Source organism: Eublepharis macularius, chromosome 3 (genome assembly GCF_028583425.1).
Source record: "Eublepharis macularius isolate TG4126 chromosome 3, MPM_Emac_v1.0, whole genome shotgun sequence".
Lineage (NCBI taxonomy): Eukaryota > Metazoa > Chordata > Lepidosauria > Squamata > Eublepharidae > Eublepharis > Eublepharis macularius.
Window position 1 is genome coordinate 173282629 of NC_072792.1, and position 22262 is coordinate 173304890.

The following is a 22262-nucleotide window of genomic DNA, read 5'->3' on the forward strand; positions in this document are numbered from 1 at the left end:
TCAACAGGGGCACCTTTTCCCTTGCTGCACTCTTGAGTAATCTAAAAAGCCCATTCGTAACCATTCTTCCTTGGAAGCACATTTCATTGAAATCGTTGCTTCCCAGTAAACATTCTTAGAATCAGATTGTTAGGGTGAGCTGAAAGACTCTTTGATCATTTGTAATTGAAACCATGTGCCTGGAGGAAATACTTTGCTCAGGGTTTTTCACGTAGTAGATGTGGTCTGTCCCTCTCCCCCATGCACCCCAGTGGTGGTTTGTATGTATGAAAGTATTGTAGCCTCCTCCCTTATAACTGGAATAGTTTCTAGATCAGTATTAGTTGAACATATGAAGGTGCTTTATATTGAGTTCTCCCATGCTGTACTCTGATTGGCAGATGCTCTCTGGGGTCTCAGGCAAAGCAGGGTTTTCTCCAGCACCTTCTATCTGAGATTCTTTCACTGGAGATACCAGAGATGTAAACCAGGATCATTTGCATGTTATAGCTAGTTCTAAGTTTGAAGGCCCATGCACAAAATGACCTCCCATGGGCCCACTGGGCCCCCCACAATTGTGAAGACAGGTGCCTATGCTTACTGGCTCCAGATATTGTACACATGACATACTGTTTTGCAGAGCTACATACATTCTGGGTGCACTTGTGCACTGGACTCACTCTGCTCACAACCAAATGTGTTGGCCCCTGTTAAAGCCCATGTATCCAAATGTGGGCACAGCAACCTATGTGCATATAAATAGTGCATGTATAAGCTTCATCCCTGTGATCAGAAATTCTGTTTTTCTAGTACTCTCGATGGCACTTATGTGTGGTAACTTTGTACGTGCATAGGCTGCTATGTGCACATTTGGACAAATATGCATAGATGTGGGTGTGGCCAGCATGTTCCCTCTGTATGCATACTGGCCTGTCCATAATTGTCTAATGCTTACAGGGCTTGTTTCTCTCTTTCTTGCATGCCATGTGCCTCTAATATGCAGTATGTTGCACATTGGCATGTAGTTTACCACAAATGCCCAGTAATTCCCTACATATTGTAGAGGAGGAATAAAGAACAAGCATTCAAGGGATCTCTCCTTGTTCGATGTATGAACTTACTTGATTTTTAAATGTTTTGCTGAAAAGCTATTAGTGGTGGAGAAAGTATGATATCGACACCTAGTGACAAATTGCAAGCATTGCAAGCATTATGACCAGACATCTTCTTTTAAAATCCTCGAGAAGAGGGGAAGTGCAGACATGCAAAAATGATGCATGGTTGCAAAGAAATCCATATATATAGTAATAACAACAACAACAACAACAACATTCAATTTATATACAGCCCTTCAGGATAACTTAACGCCCACCCAGAGCAGTTTACAAAGTGTGTTGATATTATCTTCACAACAATCACCCTGTGAGGTTGGTGGGGCTGAGAGAGCTTTGAGAAGCTGTGACTGACCCAAGATCACCCAGCTAGTTTCAAGCAGAGGAGTGGGGATGGGGAATCAAACCAGTTCTCCAGATTAGAGTCCTGCCGCTCTTAACCACTACCCCAAACTGACAGTCACATATTTTGAACATAAGCAGGAGTCTATTCGCCACTTTGGTCTAACCTTTCATAGACAAGTGCCTGTTTCTTCAAATGTAATGCAGTGACTTACCATATTAGCACTGGAAAGGCAACTAATGTGAAACAATGGCTGTATTTCAGCTGAGCAAAGTCCAAAGGATTTTGGACAGTTCTGCCTGTTGACCTGCTCCCATCTGAGTTCAGATGAAGGCAGAGGGTCCTTAAACTTCTTCCTCCCCAGTGTTCACACAACAGACATTTTGTCAGAGCATTATTATTATGCTTAAGCCTTCCCCCACACACATACTCCCTGAAATGGCCTTAGAGGGCTCTCTTTGCCTTGTTGTGGAAACCATGTATACTGGTGGGCTGCACATAAGTTTCCCCAAAAAGGCATTTTTAAAATTTGTACTTCATTTATATTTCGCCTTTCTCCCATATGTAGACCTAAAGCCACTTACACCATTCTCCTCTCCTCTGATTTATCCTCACAACAACCCTGCGAGGTAAGATAGACTGACAGTTTGCGACTGGCCCAGCGAGCTTCCATGGCAAAGTGGAGATTCGAACCTATGTCTCCCCGATCCTAGACCATCATTCTAGCCACTACACCACACTGGCTTTCCAATGGCCATTTCAAATCAACAAAATGACGTGGAATGGGGGGTTTAAGCACCCTTTCTTTGAGTACCACAGTACTGATTTGAATTAAATTCCTGTCATGGAACTCAACAGTGCACTTCTGAGCTCATGGACCATAGGAGGACATGAAGAAAACAATTTGCCCTTGGGTCCTTGGAGCTGTGCTGGGAGCTAGGTGGGAATCCCTTGGAGGGGGTGGGATAGGAAGATTGGTCCTCTGGCCTGCCAGTTACCTGACCCTAATATACAATTTACCTTTCATTCCCGAGGTGAGGGAGAAGAAAAATGATGGAAGCTAAGAATGATATGGGATCTTCCTGATGCGTTTGGAAGGGTTACCCCTTGGCAGCACAGTTTGGTACATGAACTGGTTGAGGAGAAACATTTTAGCAAGTTAAACAGTACAGTGAGTTGCAGGGAGATGTAGATTTTGGCAGAATTTCTTTAGTTTCTTGAGATAAAAAAAAAACATTTCAGTGGCTGCAAGTCTACAGAAAACAGATGTATCTGAAGAAGGGGAGACCATTTCATAAGGAAAAATGAAAGAAATAAGAAAAGGAATTTGGGCTCGCCTTCCATCAACACAAAACCAAAGTAAATACCTCAGAAATGGTTCCCTCATATCTCCACAGCCTTTTTCTTTTACTGCATATAATAAAGAATCTTACAACCCTCCTAGAATGTTTCACCAATAAATATTGTTAGTTGCAGCATGGTGCTTTAGTTCTTTCTATTTTTGAAATCCTCCTTGCAGTAAAAAGATCAGGGGGCAGAATACTCCCTGTAAAGTTAACAACCTACTGCAGATTAATGATAGTTAGGACTTCGGGAAGGTGCCATAGTCTCAGCCACTGCCTCCCACATTTTATTTATTTGGCTCTTTGTTTAAAAATAACTATCCTTGCCTTATCTGATGTTCAAGTGGCTTCCAACAATCCACAGTCATATGCCAGATACACTCAAATTAGAACATTAAAAATAATTGAACCATCCAATATTAAACAACCATTAAAGATTCTGTTGCCTAGAGATAAAATCGTAAATTACATAAATGTATTACAGATGGCTGCACTGACCTGGATAGAGTCCAGTCTCCTCAGATCTGAGACGTTTAGCATGTCGGTCTTGGTTAATAATTGGATGGGAGACCTTCAACGAAGACCAAAGTTGCAGAGGGAGGCAATGGTAAACCACCTCTGATCGTCTTTTGCCATGAATACCCCACTAGGGGTCTCCTTAAGTCAGCCATGACTTAATGGTATTCTCCATCACCACCATTATGGATGGTTATAACTATAATGCAATAAACCCTACTTTTGAAATTTAGATTCCACTTTTCTCCCTTGAAGAGACCCAAAATGGCTTATCTCATCTGTCTCCTCTCCTCTACCCTATCCTCATAACAACAGCATTGTGAAATGGGTTAGCCTGAGAGATTGTGACAGGCCCAAGTTCACCTGCCAAGCTTCAGCGGCAGACGTAGGATTCAAATTTGATTGTCCTCGGTCCTAATCTAACAAGGGTGGATTTGATTTAAATCGAATCACGATTTAAATCACTAGTCAGTAAGACTCCTCACACTTAGCTTCTTGTGCCGATCTATTCTACTCCCAACAATCTTCTATTCATTGAATTTTTTGAAACTTAGCACTTAAGAGGTAAGAGGTTGGTTCTGTATACAAAGATTTGCAAAGGAACAATGGGATTAAGGTCTTTTTCTCAACTGTGTATGTTTATTTAATAACCTTTTTGCTGTGAAGAAGAGACATGATTTCGCAGACACAAATTCACAGTTTTGAGAATTGTAAAACCGAGCATCTGTGATAATATCTTCTAGATAGAAAAATTGCCCAATAATCTTACAGAAACCTCTGGAAGAGCATGCCATTGTGAATGGGTTAATGGAATTTATTTACCAAAAAATTTAAACGTTGCATGAATATTCAGCTTCATGCTACATAATTAAAAACTAATCCTTATTTTATGATGATGATAACCTTTGGACTATAATGTATCTTAAATAGAAAATTATCTTTAGATAGATTTTTCCTCAAAAAAAATTTATTGAAAAAATCCAATTTAAATTTTTAAAAATCTCATTTTAATTTTTTTTTTGAAAAATCATTGATTTTTATCCACCTTGAATCTGACACGCTAAGTACTACACATCATCACCATTACATGATTTTACCAAGAAAGGATAGTTTTTCATGCCTGATGGAGGCTGCTCCAAACTTTCATCCACCAGGGTGGTTTGCCCACAGAAAAGCCATGAAACCTTGCTGAGGTAGTGCATATCTAGCATTTACAGGGTACCACTGAAACACTGTGTTACGAGAACCCGAACTGATACATGAATGAGGTTGTCTTCCCCTCGGCAGCTGTTATAGTTAATGGTCACCAAAGTTGTCCACGGAATTAGGATTTGAAACCAAACTCTAAAGTGAATTTTCACACCCTGGTTACACGGGAGTCTGGCTGGTGTTAACCAAAGTTGGCATATGGGATGATCTTTTCCTATCATCAAGCGATTTTGGACAAAGGCTGTGGTTGAAATTGCTGACTGGGTATAAAATTTCAAAATCTCCCTGAATCTTCTTTTACTTGGTTTTTTAGGAGACTGTGTACTTACTGTAAGCGGAGACATGGTTTCAGATATGTCTGCAGCCGCAAAAATTATCATCGCAGAGAACTGGCAAAACGCTAAACTTTTTACTGTTAAAGCATGAACGTGAAAGATTTGGCAACTCATAAAACTGTCTAGACTAACTGAATTAGTGTGATTAAAAGATGACAGACAAAGATATCCCATTTTAAATATTAGAAACCTTTTAAAAAACTTCTGGCATTGGCCTCTTTAACTTTTATTGTTCTTCTTTGATGTGACATGGGACATTGAACAATGTTTTAAACATTTTAACTACATAAAAATTTAATCCGGCTGGCCGGTCTTGGGAAAAGAATCGTGGGCTAGGTAGACCTTTAGTCTGACCCAGCAGAGACCTTTTAATGATGGAAGGGTAGAGAGAAATCATCCACACAAGTCCAATCTGCACGAATGAGGATCATCTGCCGAAGGACGCTCGGCCAACATCAATGGGCAGGGTGTAGCTTCATGGCGGAACATCTGCTTTGCATACAGAAGGTCCAAAAATCAGTCCTTGTCATCTCAAATCAAAAGGTAATATGGAAAACCTGGAGAGCTGCTGCCTGGCAGAGTAGACAATACTGACATTGATAAGACCAATCATCTGACTCAGCATAGTTCATCAATGGCTACTAGTCATGGTGAATGAAGAGAGCCTCCATATATAGAGGCAGCAGACTTCTAAATACCAGTATTGAGAGGTGGCAGCAGAGAAGAGTCTTGGCCTCTGTCCCCTGTTCGTTAGGGCCCTCCAGGTCAACTGGTTGGCCACTGTGTGAGACAGTATGCTGGACTAGATGGAGCATTGGTCTGACCCAGCAGGCTCTATTTATGTCCTTATAAGTGTCGTTCCCTTTCTTGGCACTCCTGGAAGAGAGGAAGACTCCATCAGCCTTGGGATCCTCTCCCCTTGACCTTTTCTTCCTCTTTCCAGGTGCTCAGTGTTCCTTAAAGGGGGGCACTTGGTCCATAGTTTGAGAACCTTGCAGTAGAAGGAAAGTCACAGTGGCAGCTCCTTGCCTCTCTTAACATCTCATTACGCTTGGACTGTTTTAACCTTCTGAAGATCCCTGAAGTTTAAACATGTGGGAGAGACGGTTTTCAGCAAATTTTCATAATCATGCCTTGGAAAGTGATGCATCTTCTGGCTCCTGTACTAAGGCCTGTTTTCAAACATGTGATGACAGCTTCAGAATGTTTACATGGCAAAGGAAGGCGATCAGTCCCTTGTTTCCCTCCTCCGTTCTGCTTATGAATTATCGCAAAGGGAATTTAACCCTGCAACATTAGGATTTTTGCCCTAGAAGCTGTGCCGATCTGAAACACTCCCTTGTTTTACCTTCCTTTCTTTTGATGAGCAACACTCACACGAAAACAATGCCCTGCCTCTTTCTTTTTAGAGATCTGCAGTGTTTACCTGGGCCTCTGCACGTACGTGTAACAAACTGTCCTATAAAAAGCAAAAGATGAGTCACACTGGAGTTCTTTCAAGCCATCCAATGGTTAAATATGCTCTGTTTGGTGAAATTAAGTACAGGCTCAAACAGAACTCTGCTCCATAGACTCTTTCACAGGCTGTGAGCTTGTTGGCTTAAAGTTTTCCCTAAAGAATGGAACAGTTTGAATGTTTGGTTTGCACATTTCAGAGCCTAATGGGTTGTCGCTGTGATTTATGGCACAGGCTGAACTGCAAAGAAAATTAATGATGGGAGTGGCTTCTTGAAAAAGCTCTCGGGAGACTCCCGCCTCCCCCAAATTTAATTCCGTGCCATTTTCGTATTTCATTTCTGTATTTAAATGGAGTGCAAAGCCCTTATCGTAAGCTTATATATTATATTGCAGAGTTAGAAGTGCATTTAAATCAAGAGCCATGTTCCATGCTGCACGGAGGAATCTGCGAATCTAAGTAGAAAAAGGGGCAATGTTGGCATATTGGATGGTATCCTACACATGAAGCTGCCTTATGCTCAATATTGTCTACTCACATTGGCAGCAACTCTCCAGTATCTTTGACCAAGGTCTTTCACATCACCTACTACCTTATTCCTTTACCTGGAGACACTGGGGATTGAACATGGGACCTTCTGCATCACAAGTAGAGCTTCTACCACTGAGCCATGGTTCCTCCCCCTACTTTAAGTGTGTGTGTGTGTGTGTGTGTGTGTGTGTGTTATGTGCCATCAAGTCGCCTCCGATCTATGGCAACCCCAATGAAGGAAAGACCTCCAAAACATCCTATCATTAACAGACTTGCTCGGATCCTGCAAACTAGAGGATGTGGCTTCTTTTATTGAGTCAAGTCAAGCCATCTCGTTTTAGGTCTTCCTCTTTTCCTACCGCCTTCCACTTTTCCGAGCATTACTGACTTTTCCAGAGAATCTTGTCTTCTCATGATGTGACCAAAGTACAATAGCCTTAGTCTTGTCATTTTAGCTACTAGGGAGAATTCCGGCTTGATTTGATCTAGTACCCACTTATTTGTCTTTTTGGCCCTCCATGGTATCCACAAAATTCTCCTCCAGAACATTTCAAATGAATCAATTTTCTTCCTATCCGCTTTCTTCACTGTCCAGCTTTCACATCCACACATAGTAATGGGGAATAACATAGTTTGGATTATCTTGATCTTTGTTCCCAGATCTTTATCTTTAGGGGGATCAGCTTAAAAAGTAGGTTTGCCAACCTCCAGGTAGTGCCTGGAAATCTCCTGAAATTACAGTTGATTTCCAGACTACATATGTCAGTTCTCCTGGAGAAAATGGCTGCTTTGTGGGGGTGTACTGTATGGCAATGAACCCTGCGGATATCCTTCCCCTCTCCAAACCATGCCTTCTCAAGAATCTACCCTAAATCTCCAAGAATTACCCAACCCAGAGTTAGTAACCTTATAAGAGCCTTTCTCCAGCCTAAGGAACTTTTCTTGAACTTAACTGGCCTAAGCTGAAGAATGGCTTCCAGTTTTGTTTAGTGGATCGGTAGGATACATGCCATTAAAGTGTCTGTATGATCAAAGATGCAACATTTTTTTTGCAGAATTGAGGAGCCAGTGATATTTTCTAGGAGCCATTTTATTTAAGTGCTGGCAGGGCTGGATCGAGGGGGGGCAGGGGGGTCGTCTTCTCCTGTTGCCACCAAGGAGGGGGCGCTGGGTGCAGCTGCCAGCCGCCAGGAGCATGCGGACGGCAGCACAGGCGACCTCCCAACACCCCCCTCCCTGCGCTGCCATTCACCTGCCCCGCAGGACAGGGGGCGGCCAGCTTGCTGCATGCCCCCCGTCCTGCGGGGCAGGCAAAAGGCAGCGCAGGGGGCTGGGAGGCCTCCTGCACCATTCGTCTGCCCCGCATGACAGGGGGCAGCCAGCTTCCCAGCCCCCCACACTGCCTCTACCAACTCTGTGGCACACCAGGGCACCTGGCTTGCCGCGCAGGCGGCACACTCCGCCCTGTGTGATGACATCACGGTGACGTCATCACGCAGCGCCAGAAGTGCGCACGCGAGACGTGAGACTTGGGTTGCCCTTGGCGCCGGCAACCCTAGATCAGGCCCTGAGTGCTGGAGTGACAAATAGGCCTACTGAAGCTTTGGCATCTGATAGTAATCTCAGCCTTATGAAGGGAATTGGACTGTTTGTGGTTTCCAATCCCTTTAGCAAAGTGAAAAACATGTTTATGTTACAGCTAATTGCTCTATGCTTCAGTGCTGAAACTCAAGGCTACAGTCCGTGGAAGAGAGATGTCTTGGAACTTTTCATAAAAAGCAAGAGGAGCCAAGATGAAGAGGAGAACTGCGGACAGTGCTTTACCATGCTTCTAAATTATATACTGCCATTCCATTAATAAATTAATTATGTCCATGAATATACTCATCTAAGAGTGTTTCCCCTTGCGGCTGGTCAGGTTTACCCAAGCACGTTCAGGTAATTGAGCATGGGCTGCGTGCGGCCTTAATCCTGGCTGCTGCACTCCCACGGAAGGGCAATGCATGACGCTATGGTCTCCTTGGCACCTAGATTTTTACACCCCACATGAATGGCACAATAAAGAATATTCTCACCCTCCACACTGCATCCCTGATGCAGTTCTTTGCCTTTCCCCATAAGTGCTTTGCCTTTTTTTTAAAGAGATCATAATTATAGACTTCCCACATTATATTTCCTTTGGCACTCCATCAGCTATTATAATTATCATACTTCCCTTTATGCATATATTTCCAAAGTCACCTCACATATGGGCCCTAAAACGTTTTGTTTTGCAAAAATGTAATAATCTGAGATTATAAAACTTTTTTTGAAGCATCGTGCCGATAGACAAATAATGCCATCTATCACAGCAAGAACGTAACAGATTTGTGTGCACCACCTAAAGGTATGAGCGGGGCTTTTTTTCAGCTAGAATGCAGTGGAACGGAGTTCCGGAACCGCTTGAAAATGGTCACATGGCTAGTGGCCCTGCCCCCTGATCTTTAGACAGAGAGGAGGGGAGTTGCCATGGCGCGGAGGGCAATCTAAGCTCCCCTCTGTCTGGAGATCAGGGGGCAGGGCCACCAGCCATGTGACCATTTTCTCTGAGGGCAACCCACTGAGAGCCAAGCTACAAGTGACGCCTGACACAGTTTGGACACTTGTCAGCTTACCTCAAGTTTTGATGGGAAATGTAGGCGTCCTGGTTTTACAGCTTGGCTCTCCATTACAGCTGCAAGACCAGGATGCCTACATTTCTCATCAAAACTTAAGGGAAGCTGACAAGTGTCCAACCTGTGTCAGGCGTCACTTGTAGCTTGGCTCTGAGTTCCATCACCTCTTTCTCCAGAAAAAAAGCACTGATTATGAGGAAGGCCAGATGTGCACTGCAAGGCAGGGGGGAGCACTTAGATTTTTCAGCTGAGGTGCCAGGTCTGGCCATTCTTGGGACGCCGCACCTAATCAGCAAACTTATTACATGCAGGAGTGGTGTTCCTTTTAGGCTGTCTTAAGTTGGACTGTTGATATTCTGCAGATGCGCACCAGACTTAGCCAAAACCTCCGAGCCACAAATGCACACAAATCTGTTTCCCCTTTGCAAAACAAACCCTCATTTCCTTCACCACACCTCTAGCTTAAAAGCCAGAGTGTATGAACAGGTCACTTCATCAAGAGCCAGTATAACTGATGCCAGCAATTCCCTGTGGAGCTTTAGGACTGATGTTTATTTATTTGTCTTTTAATAAAATGTAATACTTGCCGTTTTTTCTTGATGTCTAGTGAATGAAACTGAAAAGTATATAGGTATGATAACATTACTTTAATTAAGCACAGTAACTAGTCCAAACGTTGCCGTACAATGACAGACCATCTCTTGCCAGGAAAATCCAATGATAGAGTCGTTATAAGTTAATTGCAACTTGCTCGGTTTACCTTATGGTGCCACTGACAGAGATCTCTGCTGAGCCTCACAAATTTTTACATCCCAGAATGAAAAAAGCCATAACATAGCCAATGCCATGTCTTTAAATAGGAGATTCATATGGTGAGGTCCATATGTACCTGCAGATATCATGGGATCAAGCCATGTAGTGTTCTAAAGATGATAAAACAACAGTGTAAAGTTATAAACCAAGGCCATTAGAGTACAGGCAGCCATTTTCTTCTGCCTTTCCCGGTTTCCAACCATTTGGCATCAGACTGTTGGGTATTTCTAATCAACAAGCCCCGGACTCTGGTCTGGGAGAGCCAGGTTCAAATCCTCATTCTGCCACAGGAGATTGCTGGATGTTCTTAGCCAGTCGCACCCTCTTGGCCTAACCTACCTCACAGGGTTGTTGTGAGGATAAAAATGAGGGCAGGGAAACAAGGTAAGCCACTTTGTGTCCCCATTAGGAAGAAAAATTGGGTATAAATTAAGTAAATAAATAAATCCCAGACTGCTTTGTTTTGGTTCAGTATTTGGATTTATGCTTTTGTTTGGATGCTGTGTTTTGTTTCATTTCAGTATTTGAATTTATGCTTTCGTTTGGATTTCTGCTATCTAAAGACTGTTTACTGCCCCCTGATACAAGCTGCAGTATCAGTTTTAACAATTACACCATTGAATCTCTAAATGTATATTTCGCAATCACTCATTTCTCCATTTTTGCCCCACAAACAGCATCGTAACTACAGATTGTGATGCTTGACAAATGTTTCTTTGGTGGATTCTGGTCGTTCCAAGATTAAATTGTGATTGTGTTTTCTCCCCTAGCGGACTGTTCATTACCGTTCATGACAAAGGACATGTTGCAACCATGCTGAACTCATGGCCTGAAGAGAACATAAAGGTAATGGCTCTTTTGATTCATTGCTAATGGGACACGAAGAAACCAGGAGGGAAGTCGTTCCATCCAAACTTCCAGGTGCTGAACAGGTTTCATATGTGTGGCATGTTCACAAAGCCACAAGGAATAGAAACATGATTTGAGGTGTGGCTCACTAGCGCTTTGCCTCAAAACATAGTTTTTGTGCCAAAGCTCAGTGCCAGAATATCACATCACTGTATCTCATGAGTGTCTGGCCCTTATGTGGACACCACACACCACAAAACTAGGCCACTGGAGGTTCTGCGTATTCAGAAGATTTCCTAAGTATGTATAAAAATATGACTTGGCAAATTAACCCACAAGGGGAGAAAAGCACAAAAACTGGGCTGATGAAAACTAAATATGCCTCATGAGCAAGTTGGAATGTTGAGAGCAGTTATGAGTCAGCTAAATGGAAACAATAAGGAAGAGGAGAAATCTGGGCTATGTATGATCAGGTGCATCTCCAAATGAGACAGCCCGTTCCCATGGAAACATTCCTCAAGAGTATAGAGAATCCTTGAGGGGAAGGTGGGATTTTCAAATTGTTCCCCCCATCCCATGTTTCTTTGGACCCACCCATCCTCAGTTTATGTTAGGTAATAGTCGGGTTTGTCACACTTCAATGAGACCAAGGAGAGTTCAGAATATGACTATACAGCTAAAAACAGGCCCGGTTCTCAACGGTTAAAGGTCAGGCCTAACTGTATGGAAGCTTGCCCCTCCATGTTATATTTACACTGCTCTCTTTCTTTCTGCTAGCCTACTTACTATAAAAAGAGAGAGCTCTAGAGCATATGCAAATTGCCTTTCCTGTGTTGCTTTACAATCGGAGGCAGCTTCCACACACCGGATTACAGAAATGTGCCATAACATGATGAATTGCTCTCCGTTCCTTCCATATTAAAAAATTTAAACATGCTTACGATGCTACCTGTATGTTGTCTGCTATAGCAGCCAGATTTTACCCGCGTGAAGTACCAGCATCTGTCTGTTGAACCGTTATTGTTTAACTGCAAGAAGTGGCTCTTCTTAAGTTTTGCAAATTGCTCAGTTTGGACAACAATGAAAAATGTTTAGGCATCTCAGCAAAATCAAGCTAAGTGTAACCATGTGGGAGCCTAAACCATCGGCTCCATGGCTAGAATTGTCTGTGTCCAATTGAATTTGCTTTGGTTGCATCAACATTTAACATCAGAGTGTGAGGTCCTTTGTTTTCTGCAGTCCCGGGCTTGCTAAGATTCCTGATTCATTTACTGTAACCATCTGGCCCAGGACTGCCATGGGGGACCACAGTCTGGTTCAAAAGTGTACAAAGGCATACCAGGTTAGAAATCGGAAATCGGAACTCCCGGGCCAGAAGGCAAGTAGGAAGATCAAATTCTGGGTTGAGAATAGGTCTCACAGTGGTCACTGGGGCAGAGAGGTTAAACGAGAAGAGTTGCTAGTAAAATTGCAAAATTGTTGGACATACTGGCTTAGCTGCTGGAATGGACTGTCTCCCCCTGCTTCCCTCCACACACATTTCAGTATTCAAATTCAGAGGCTTGGATCCAGCACAATGCGTCTGTGGACAAAAGGATTTCTCCTTGCTGAGCGTGATTCCCTTCCTGTGAATGACCCTCTAAATGCTGTTCCAGAGGAATCCCCTAGGGAAATCAATTTATATATTAACTTATTTAAAACATTTATTAGCCACTTTTTTACCTTATGGCGCTCAAGGCAGCTTAGCAACAAACATACAAATACATAAGAACAAATCTTAATTTAACGCCTTAATTTAAAACTACCAGTAAGTTGAAAAACGAATCAGATGTTCTAAATAAAACCATCTGCAGCTGCCTCCTAAAGATTGAGAGTAAGGGGGACAGGTGCACCTCCCCGTTCCATAATCGTGGGGCTGCCACCGAAAAGGCCCCCTTTCGTGTATGATCTTCTTTGGTGGATGGTACAGTCAGGAGGCCCCTCCTGTGATCTTAACTCCCAGGCAGGAACATATGGGAGAAGATGGTCCTTCAGATGCCCCAGTCCCAAGCCGTGTAGGGCTTTAAAGGAAAAAACCCATCACCTTGAACTGGGCTTGGGAGCAGATAAGAAGCCAGTGTAGTTGCTGTAGTATCGGGGTCACATGTTCCCAGTAACTGGCCCCAATCAGCAGCCTAGCTGCAGCACCCAAAGTCTTCAAGGGTAGCACTTACGGCAGCAACAGGAAAGGAGAGGCAAGAAATTCACGTTCGGTGGACGGAAATCCTTCCACCCACACAAAAGCTCAGCTTGATCCAAGTACTGTCAATTGCTGATTAGGAAATGGTGTTAAAGTTTCCTTACAGTGATGTGAATTACGATATCAAAATAGATATAGGAGCTGCTTATTTAAACAGTCCGGAAAGGGCTAGAATTTGCACATGCAGGAAGTTTTAAGACCGTTGGAGTGGATGTCAGCAGGTCACCTTAATGGTGGAAGAAGGTTCGAGTGGAAACCTCTACGTGATTTGCTGGAGACGGGATTGCCCCTTATATGCGTGAAATTGACAGTCTTGGGGTGGGAGGTGGGGTTATCCTGGTTGGCGTCGTGAGAGATCGATCTCAGGGCCCTGGAAGGCCAAGTTATGGCCCTACACACTTTGATCATTCATCATGGCCTGGGTGTGAGGGATCCCCAAGAAGAATTGAATGAGTCCTTGATTAGAGCCAGTTTGTAGTGGTCAAGAGCGGCAGGACTCTAATCTGGAGAACCGGGTTTGATTCCCCACTCCTCCGCTTGAAGCCTTGGGTCAATCACAGCTTTTCCAGAGCTCTCTCAGCCCCTCTCACCCACCTCACAGGGTGATGGTTGTGAGGATTATAATAACACACTTTGTAAACTGCTCTGAGTGGGCATTAAGTTGTCCTGAAGGACGGTATATAAATCAAATGTTGTTGTTGTTACTATTATTATTATTGTGTATATCTGTGTTTCCATGGGAACGGGCTGTCTCATCTGGAGATGGACCTGATCATACATAGCCTAGGTTTTATTTACTTTATTTGTACCTCACCTTTCTCTCCAATGGGAGTCCGAAGCAGCTCCCATCATTCTCCTCTCCATTTGATCATGATCCCCTGGTTTCATAGAAGAGGGAGCCTTCCTGCGCGTCTGATGTCAGAGGGCTCTGGGATCTAGGGAAGATTTGGAAGTTGTGGCTCCAGACAGGGATGGGATGTGCAAGTGACCCCCCCTCCGAAAAAGGAGAAAAGGTTCCAAAAGCAGATTGGATGGATGTATTTATAAGGAAGGGAACATGTACCAGTCCCCCTTAACTTGAAGTTTCTCTGCTACACACTGACTGGAAATATCTGGGTCACAGTTGGCTGTTTAAGCTCATCATGCAGTTTGGCTTTTAGCTTCGAGTGGACCAAGAGACTATCCCCTGACCTGATTCGTTGTAATCAGGAAAGTTCCGATGGACAAAAACAGTGTTGGATTTGCTGGGTGTATAACAAGAACAATGGGAAACAGATGCACACCAGAGCTAGCCAGCAACTGCAACCACAAATATACACAAACCCTCTTTTTCTGTGTCGACAATATCTTTCCTCTACTCCCGCCCATCACGCAAAGAGGTATCCATAGATAAATTATGGAAAATTCATCTTAGTTGAAGAAAAAAAAACATTGATGAGACCTGGAGGAGAAGAAAATAACTGATTCCTTTGGGGCGCTCGTTGTTTTACTGTGAACAGCAACGCCTATTTATCTCCATCCAAAGCCATATGGCGTGAGTTTCAATCCTCTTACGATTTCCCCTTTAATCATCTGAAATATGTTAAGAATATTTTTAAAATAAATTCCTTTTGTACTGGATGGTGAAAAGATTCCATATGATGTCTGTTATTCCGCTGCCAAGTCAACGGATCTTTCTCAGGGCACACGCAGACGTGAGAAAGACCACAGAGCTCTATCCATTGGTGAAAGGTGAATTGTGTGGACAGCCAGCCATGATTCAGACCACGGCCATGCAGGAAGGGGAGAGGGAATTTAACCCTTCAGTTCCTACAGCCCCATCTGGGATTGCAGTCTCATGTACAATTTATCTTTTCCAGCATGACAAAGCTCCTTCGTCCTGGTCGGTCTGTACCCTTGTTCTCCTCCCCCCGTTCCTCAATTCTGCTGCAATATTTTGTCATCTTTTTCTGTGATTTTTTTCCCCTGGATGTGTACACACACTAGCCCGGTGCACACAACAGTGTGACAGTGTGCACAGAGTGGGAGTGAGAAGCTTGCCCTGTCTTCATATGTCTTCTGGTCTCCTGCAGGGGTACCCATGCAGAGAAAGGGGCTGCATGAACTCTCCCTCCCTGTGATCCACAGTGCTGGTCTGGGAACGTCACTGGTTGCAGGGAGGGAAAGTTGGCACGGCCACTTCTTCTGCATGGTCATCTCTGCAGATGACCAAGTGATCACAGAGAAGCAGGGCCAGCCCAGTCACTTCTGTCCTCCTCCCTGCCAGGTTAATGAGGATTCAGGGCTGTTATGTACACTGGTCTACAATCTCCTCGTATCCCCTTTTTCAGTTCCCTCAGGAGGATCAATGGGTGAATGTAGATCCTTTTTTAAGAAGGACTTGTGTACGTGCCAGATTAAGTCCCAGAACTGGGGGTGGGGGGTGGTTTGCAGGGCACCTGCCAAGGTCCATTTCCTAGCACAGGCTCACACCTAACCCCTGGGCACTTCCTGCTTCTCCACTTTTAAGTCATTTTGGAATTAACTGCCCTCTTTGCCTGTGTGAGCAGAGTTGACACTAGAGTGCCAGGCTAGAAGCTGGGAGACTAAGAGCCAAGCCACAAGTGACGTCTTACACAGGTTGGACACTTGTCAGCTTCCCTCAAGTTTTAATGGGAAATGTAGGCGTCCTGGTTTTACAGATTGGCTTTCCATTACAGCTGCAAGACCAGGATGCCAAAACTTGAGGGAAGCTGACAAGTGTCCAACCTGTGTCAGGCGTCACTTGTAGCTTGGCTCTCAGGTTCGAATTAGGATTGTCAGGTCCCTCAGAGGCCAGACCCGTTGGCAGAGTATCTACACAACAGTAATCCTGCAAAATGATTAAAGAAGAAAGGAAGTTTATTTAGGAACTAACATACTGGATAGTGAAGCGCATAGAGATAGACGTCTAGCTATCTAGTTGACTAAGAGCGAGAGATTCCGAGAAGAAGCAGGATATTGCCCTGAGAGTACCAGTCTGGAGACAAGACAAGGAAATGACGCTAAGGACCAAGCTACACGTGACGAGTGACACTTGAACAGCCAGTAAACGATGCGATCGAGTGGAGCGCAAGTGAACAGGGAGGAATGCATGTGAGTCTGTTCACTTGCCGTTCAAGTATCATTCGTCACTTCGTAGCTTGGCCCTCATTAGAAAGAGAGGGGCTGTTCTCTTATCGGACTTGCCCTTGCTGCTCCTTGTAGAGTCATCTTCTCTTTCTCTTTGTATACCAGATATGGTTTCTTCCAACAAAACTGAGGCGGGAGGGGTGGTGGGATGGGGGTGCGGCAGGGTACTTAACGTCTCACACACACTGCCCCCATCATGCCCCCCAAAAAGGAGCTGTAGGTCACTCCAGTGTGCAATTCATTAATTTATTTTTATATTTATTTTATTTATATGTTCAATTTATAACCTGCCCTCCTCACAAATGGGGTGGTTTTTAGTGAATTGCCCCCCATCTTGACCCATAGCTTCCCTATCATGCCAGGAAGTGACCTCATTTTCTGGCACAACAGGGGAGCTTGCATGCTCTCCATGTGCATGCTCTCCTCCCCCGCCCCGCCCCCCAGGCTTCCTCTTGCCAGCAGGTAAGTGGAGGCAGGAGGCAGGGGTTGGAGGATAGTCCCCTCATTTGAATCCCCACTCCGCCATGGAAGCTCGCGGGGTGACCTTGGGTCAGTCACACCTCTCAGCCTAACCTACCTCATAGAACGTCTCTGAGAGTAAAATGGAGGAGAGGGGAGTGATGGGAGCCACTTCGATACCCCATCAAGGAGAGAGAGGAGTTATAAATAAAGTAAAATTAATAAATAATTTTATTAATTACCAGTAGTGGTTTTGAGTTACTGTCATTGGAATAATCTAGCTGTTTTAGTTAAGAATGTAACATCCCCTAGAATTTCTGACCAGCGTTTTGCCACGTGTGTTTCTCTCAATGTGCTGCTTCTAAAGACACAAACCCTTTAAATGATGTGTTTTATGCAGCTTCCGTGCTGGGTCAGCGAGCTGAAGGCGGTGTGATGGTAGTGTGTGGAGCTCCATTGATTCCCATCATGAAGCGATAACCAGCGTGGTTTAGTAGCTAGATCATTGGATTAGGTCCAGATTCTTACCCTTCAGTGGAAGCTTCCTGGGTAATTTTGGGCTCTCAGCCTAACCTCCCTCACAGGGTTGTTGTTGTGAGGATAAAACGGAGGGAAGGAGAACAATGTAATCCACTTTAGATTCCCATCGGTGAGAAAAGCGAGATATACATTAGTTTGGTGGACACTGTGTTCTGAAAATCCAGGCTGTATATGGGAGAGGGCGGTGGATACTTAGCAGGAAATGTGCTTGGCATGTGCTCAGAAAACCCTCTGTTGTATTTTTGGTGGGTGTCAGCCTTGGTTTTTAAAACAGATGCCGATGTTCACATTCTTTACTACCCTTTAGCTCCAGCTTGGTCTCTAGCCCTGTTGCCGTATTATAGTGAATTCACGTACAATCTGAGTAGCATGTACATTTGATTTTTCTTTGTGCGTTGAGTAATTCTCCTGTTACATTCCACACATCTAAATGGGTAATTGAAATGGCACCTTTTCCCCAGTTCCATTTGCAAAGTCAACACACTGTGATTCTTTCTTACAGATGTTACACACACACACATGCAGGATGTTGCATGCGTTCACTGTAACGTGAGAACAGGGCTACTGTCTGTCCTTCCTGTTTGCGGCCCAATTCGAACATTCTCTGCGAAATGTGGCCACCACCCAAATTGCTTCCATTCGCTTAAGGCCGTTCCACTCAACTGTAGGAGCTCACCATGTCCTTAAAACAGTTTCCATTCATTTCATTGGGGTTGCCTGGTGGATTGAACCCTAACCATAGACCTAGAATTTAACTGTGTGAAACCATCCTGGTTTAAATCCACCAAGTACTCCACTTCAATGAAGAAAGGGGACTTCACAGGAACAGTTTTCTTTTTTTTAAATGAGGTTTTGTCGTGTGTTGTACAAGGTATTAAATTGCAATCCTAAAGCTTGTCGCGCTGCCTGAAAGATAAGGGGAACTAAATTTCTTAAAATATATGTGAAGTCTAAAGCTATTTTGAATCCGTGTTTTATTCTTCCTGTATGTTACAAAAACAGGAGTCACTCATTTCCAAAACTGCCAGCTTCAACCAATAAAGCCACTTCCTTGAAGTCACAATTAGTTCTCTTTCCTTTCCAGCCCTTAAGTGCATCCACTGTGTCCTTCCTGCATTTCAGAGTCTGACAAGGAAGTGTGTCCCTCCCTGTCTTGCTGACTTCCTACCCACCTATTTCCTTATTTATTCGTCTTTTCTTGGGCTGCAGCCAAGCAATAATTTTTAAAAGGGTGGAAATTTGTTTTGAGAGATGCATAACCCCCAGTGGTATACACGGTCTTCAATCCCATTACCGTTTTAATGCCATGATATTTGCTACCTTAGGGACCCAGTTTGGAAGTAAATGCAGCATATAATGTTTTAAATAAATTAATAAATAAATAAATAAATAGCTGCTGGTGGCCAAACAGGTTTTGCAGGGGTTTCTAAATTAAATCTACCAAAACTGTTTACTGGAGAAGAAAGTGGGCAAAGTGTACACACCATGATCCCCCTTTGAATACGCCTTCAGCTCTGCAGAAAAGTTATTGTGTCTTCATCTCCAGCTTCTTCGTTGCTTGGCCCTACAAGACACTCCTTTTCTTTCATCATTTCAAACCCCTCATCCAGATCTTCTTGGAAGAAGGCTAAAATTTCATACATGATAAATCAAATCGAATGCTTGGTCAGTCACCAGTTTTTGTCCCTCCTGGCTTTTTGTTTTGTTTTGTTTGCAATACCATATGTGTGCAGACATTGAGATTATTGGGGGGGGGACTACCTCAGAACTAGGGGGCCCTAGATCCTTTCCAGTCTGGGTTTCGCCCGGGACATGGGGTGGAGACACTGCCGGTCGCCCTCACAGACGATCTCCTCAGACACCTGGATCAAGGTGGATTGGTGCTGCTGATTGTATTAGATCTTTCAGCGGCATTCAATACAGTCGATCTTTTGACCCCACCGCCTTGCCGACATGGGAATTCAGGGGACAGCACTACAGTGGCTTTTCTCCTTTCTTCACGGTCGGGGACAGAGGGTGGCGCTAGGAGACAAGTTATCGTCCCGTCAGCCACTAGTATGTGGTGTGCCGCAGGGGGTGATACTCTCCCCTTTGCTGTTTAACAGCTATATGCGCCCCCTTGCCCAGTTGGTGTGGAGTTTCAGGCTTGGGTGCCACCAATATGCAGATGACACCCAGCCATATCTGATGATAGACAGCCGGCCTGGATCTGTCCCAGATGTCCTGGAGCATGCTTTTGAAGCCGTGGCTGGATGGTTGAGACAAAGCTGGCTGAAGCTAAACCCTGCGAAGACAGAGATCCTGTACTTGAGTCACGGAAACGTGGATTTGGGACCCTGGCTTCCTGCACGCGATGGGGCGGTGCTTACACCAGCCCCGAGAGTCAGGAGCCTGGGGGTGATCGGCGTATCTGCAGGACCGCCTCTCCCCATATGAACCCCAGAGGACCCTCCGTTCTAGTGAGAAACATCTGTTAAAGGTCCCTGGCCCCAGGGAGGCCCACCTGGCATAAACCAGGGCCAGGGCCTTTTCGGTCCTGGCCCCAGCCTGGTGGAACGCTCTGTCTGAAGAGACCAAGGCCCGCCAAGATTTGTTGTCTTTTTGCCGGGCCTGCAAGATGGAGCTGTTCCGCCAGGCATATGGGCGGTGCTAGGCGGAGCCCCCCTGGCCGGTTGATGATGGATTAGGCCCTCCCCAGCACCAATGCTCCGGTTTTAAAAACTCTTTTACTGCAAAGATGCTCTGAAGTTGATTTAAATCTGATCAGTGGACTTCTGCGCTGCTATGTTGATGTTTATATTTATACTTGTATTTTAACTGTGTAAATTTGGGTGTTTTTAGTATTGTTAATTTATAATATAATTTTTAACAATATTATTATAAATTTATAATTAATTTTAATTAATTACTAATTTAATTATTAATTATAAATTTAGTTATTAATTAAATCTATAATGACTGTTTTATATATTTTAACCTTTATGTATTTGTAATCCACCCTGAGCCTGCTGGAAATGTGGGGAGGGTGGAATAAAAGTTAAAAAAAAAAAACTAAGATGTGAGGGGGGGGTGTATTTTTATTAAAACAGAAAAGGGGATACAGAAAAAAAAGAGAGGAACAAAGGAAGGGGACAAGAAAAGCAAATACAAAGCTGCGTGCTACAAGGATGATCAAATTACAGAGTACACAAACCTTTAAAAATATTAGAATAATAATACTAAATTTTTTTCTTTAAATCTAGTGGAATCCTAAAGGATAATTGTGGCTGGCACCACTGTACAGATTTACCCATTCAAGTGGAGGCCAGTGGCTGTTTTCCCATGGCATTTTTGCCCACATGGGGAGCAGAAAGTCCCCACGGTAAAAGGGCGCATCCAGACAATGTCACGCCTCATTTTGTTGGGCTCCCATTATTTTCCCCTTTATGCCAGGGAAAACATAGACCTCATTTGCTTTGAGGTAAAGGGGAGACTGTGAGGTAACTCTGGGTTGAACATCCACGTGAATGCTCCCCCATAGTTACCACAGGGAGGGAGCAGAGCTAAGCTCCATATTGTTTGCATTTTCTTTTGGACTTATAAAGGGCTTTTTTCGTCTCTACTGAGCTACATTGTAGTAATATGGTGCCCATGAGAAAAGGAAAAAAGATCCCTCTAAAGGAGACGGACAAAAGTCTGGTGGGGGCTTGGGTGGGGGAGTTGTCTTAGTGACTGTATGGATGTCAGCCAACCAGCGCCAACCACAGCTTGCTTTTGCTAAAAATTTACAGAATCAGTCTTTCAGGACTAGACTGTGGAGAGGAAAAGTTCACGTTTGTATTCGATGCAATGATGTGGTTTCTGAACAGGTTTCTCTGATCTCCAAAGAGAGTTGGCAACTCTCCTGGAGGAAAAAGAAATGTGATTCCTTTAATAGAGGTCTAATGTGTGCGAATGGGCCGCACAAGCTTTCTGTTAAATAACATCGTATTAAGCCACTCTTAAAGAGACAGGACCTTTTTCCCTCCAGAAACCTTATCTACAAATCTTACATCTGTCTTTATGCTGATTTTACTGAGCTGCGTGCAATGCCTCTCCCCGTAACCAACTCCTCTGTTTGTTTGCAGGCAGTTGTGGTGACAGATGGAGAGAGAATTCTAGGTTTGGGGGACCTCGGGAGTTACGGCATGGGGATCCCAGTAGGAAAACTTGCTCTCTACACTGCTTGTGGTGGCGTTCACCCCCAGCAGTGCCTTCCTGTCCTGCTAGACGTTGGCACAGACAACGAGGTGAGAGACAACCTGTTGATTTTCTCTCTGTTTTATCTAGGGCCTTGAAGTATACATGTAACTAAGGAATGGGTGTTATTTACTGTGTACAAATATTCATATTTCTGGATCTTGGGACTGTAAAATTGTGAAGCTTGACTTGCACACGTTTAATTTGCTGCCCCCGCAAAACAAACGCACACTAACGACATCAAACCCTGTCACAGCAAAGATGCCCGTAGAATAAATAGTTCCAGGTGCCCTCTTCTTGCTACTGTTAGCCCTGGAAGGGGAAACAAGCCAAGGGCTGTTTCCACACACTCTTAAAGGGACGGCCCACTTAGGGAATCCTGGCGTCTTGTCCCCAGGAATCTGTGTGGCTTCATTTGCAAAACGGCTGTGAGCCATTTGCTTTCTGTATGGCTTGTTTTTTCGGCACACTTTTTGGGGAATGCGGAAAGTGTGTTCCCAGAAAAGGCGCCAAAGA

At 44.1% G+C, this 22262-nt stretch overlaps 1 protein-coding gene across 1 annotated transcript in view; it reads left to right on the plus strand.

Annotated features, from left to right (window-relative positions):
- Nucleotides 1–22262, plus strand: part of ME3 (malic enzyme 3) — a 128478-nt gene that overhangs the window by 62970 nt on the left and 43246 nt on the right. Inside the window, exons 5-6 of the mRNA XM_054973609.1 lie at nucleotides 11062–11137; nucleotides 21635–21796. Of these exons, the coding sequence (XP_054829584.1) occupies nucleotides 11062–11137; nucleotides 21635–21796 (238 nt within the window). The remainder of the gene's footprint in view (nucleotides 1–11061; nucleotides 11138–21634; nucleotides 21797–22262) is intronic.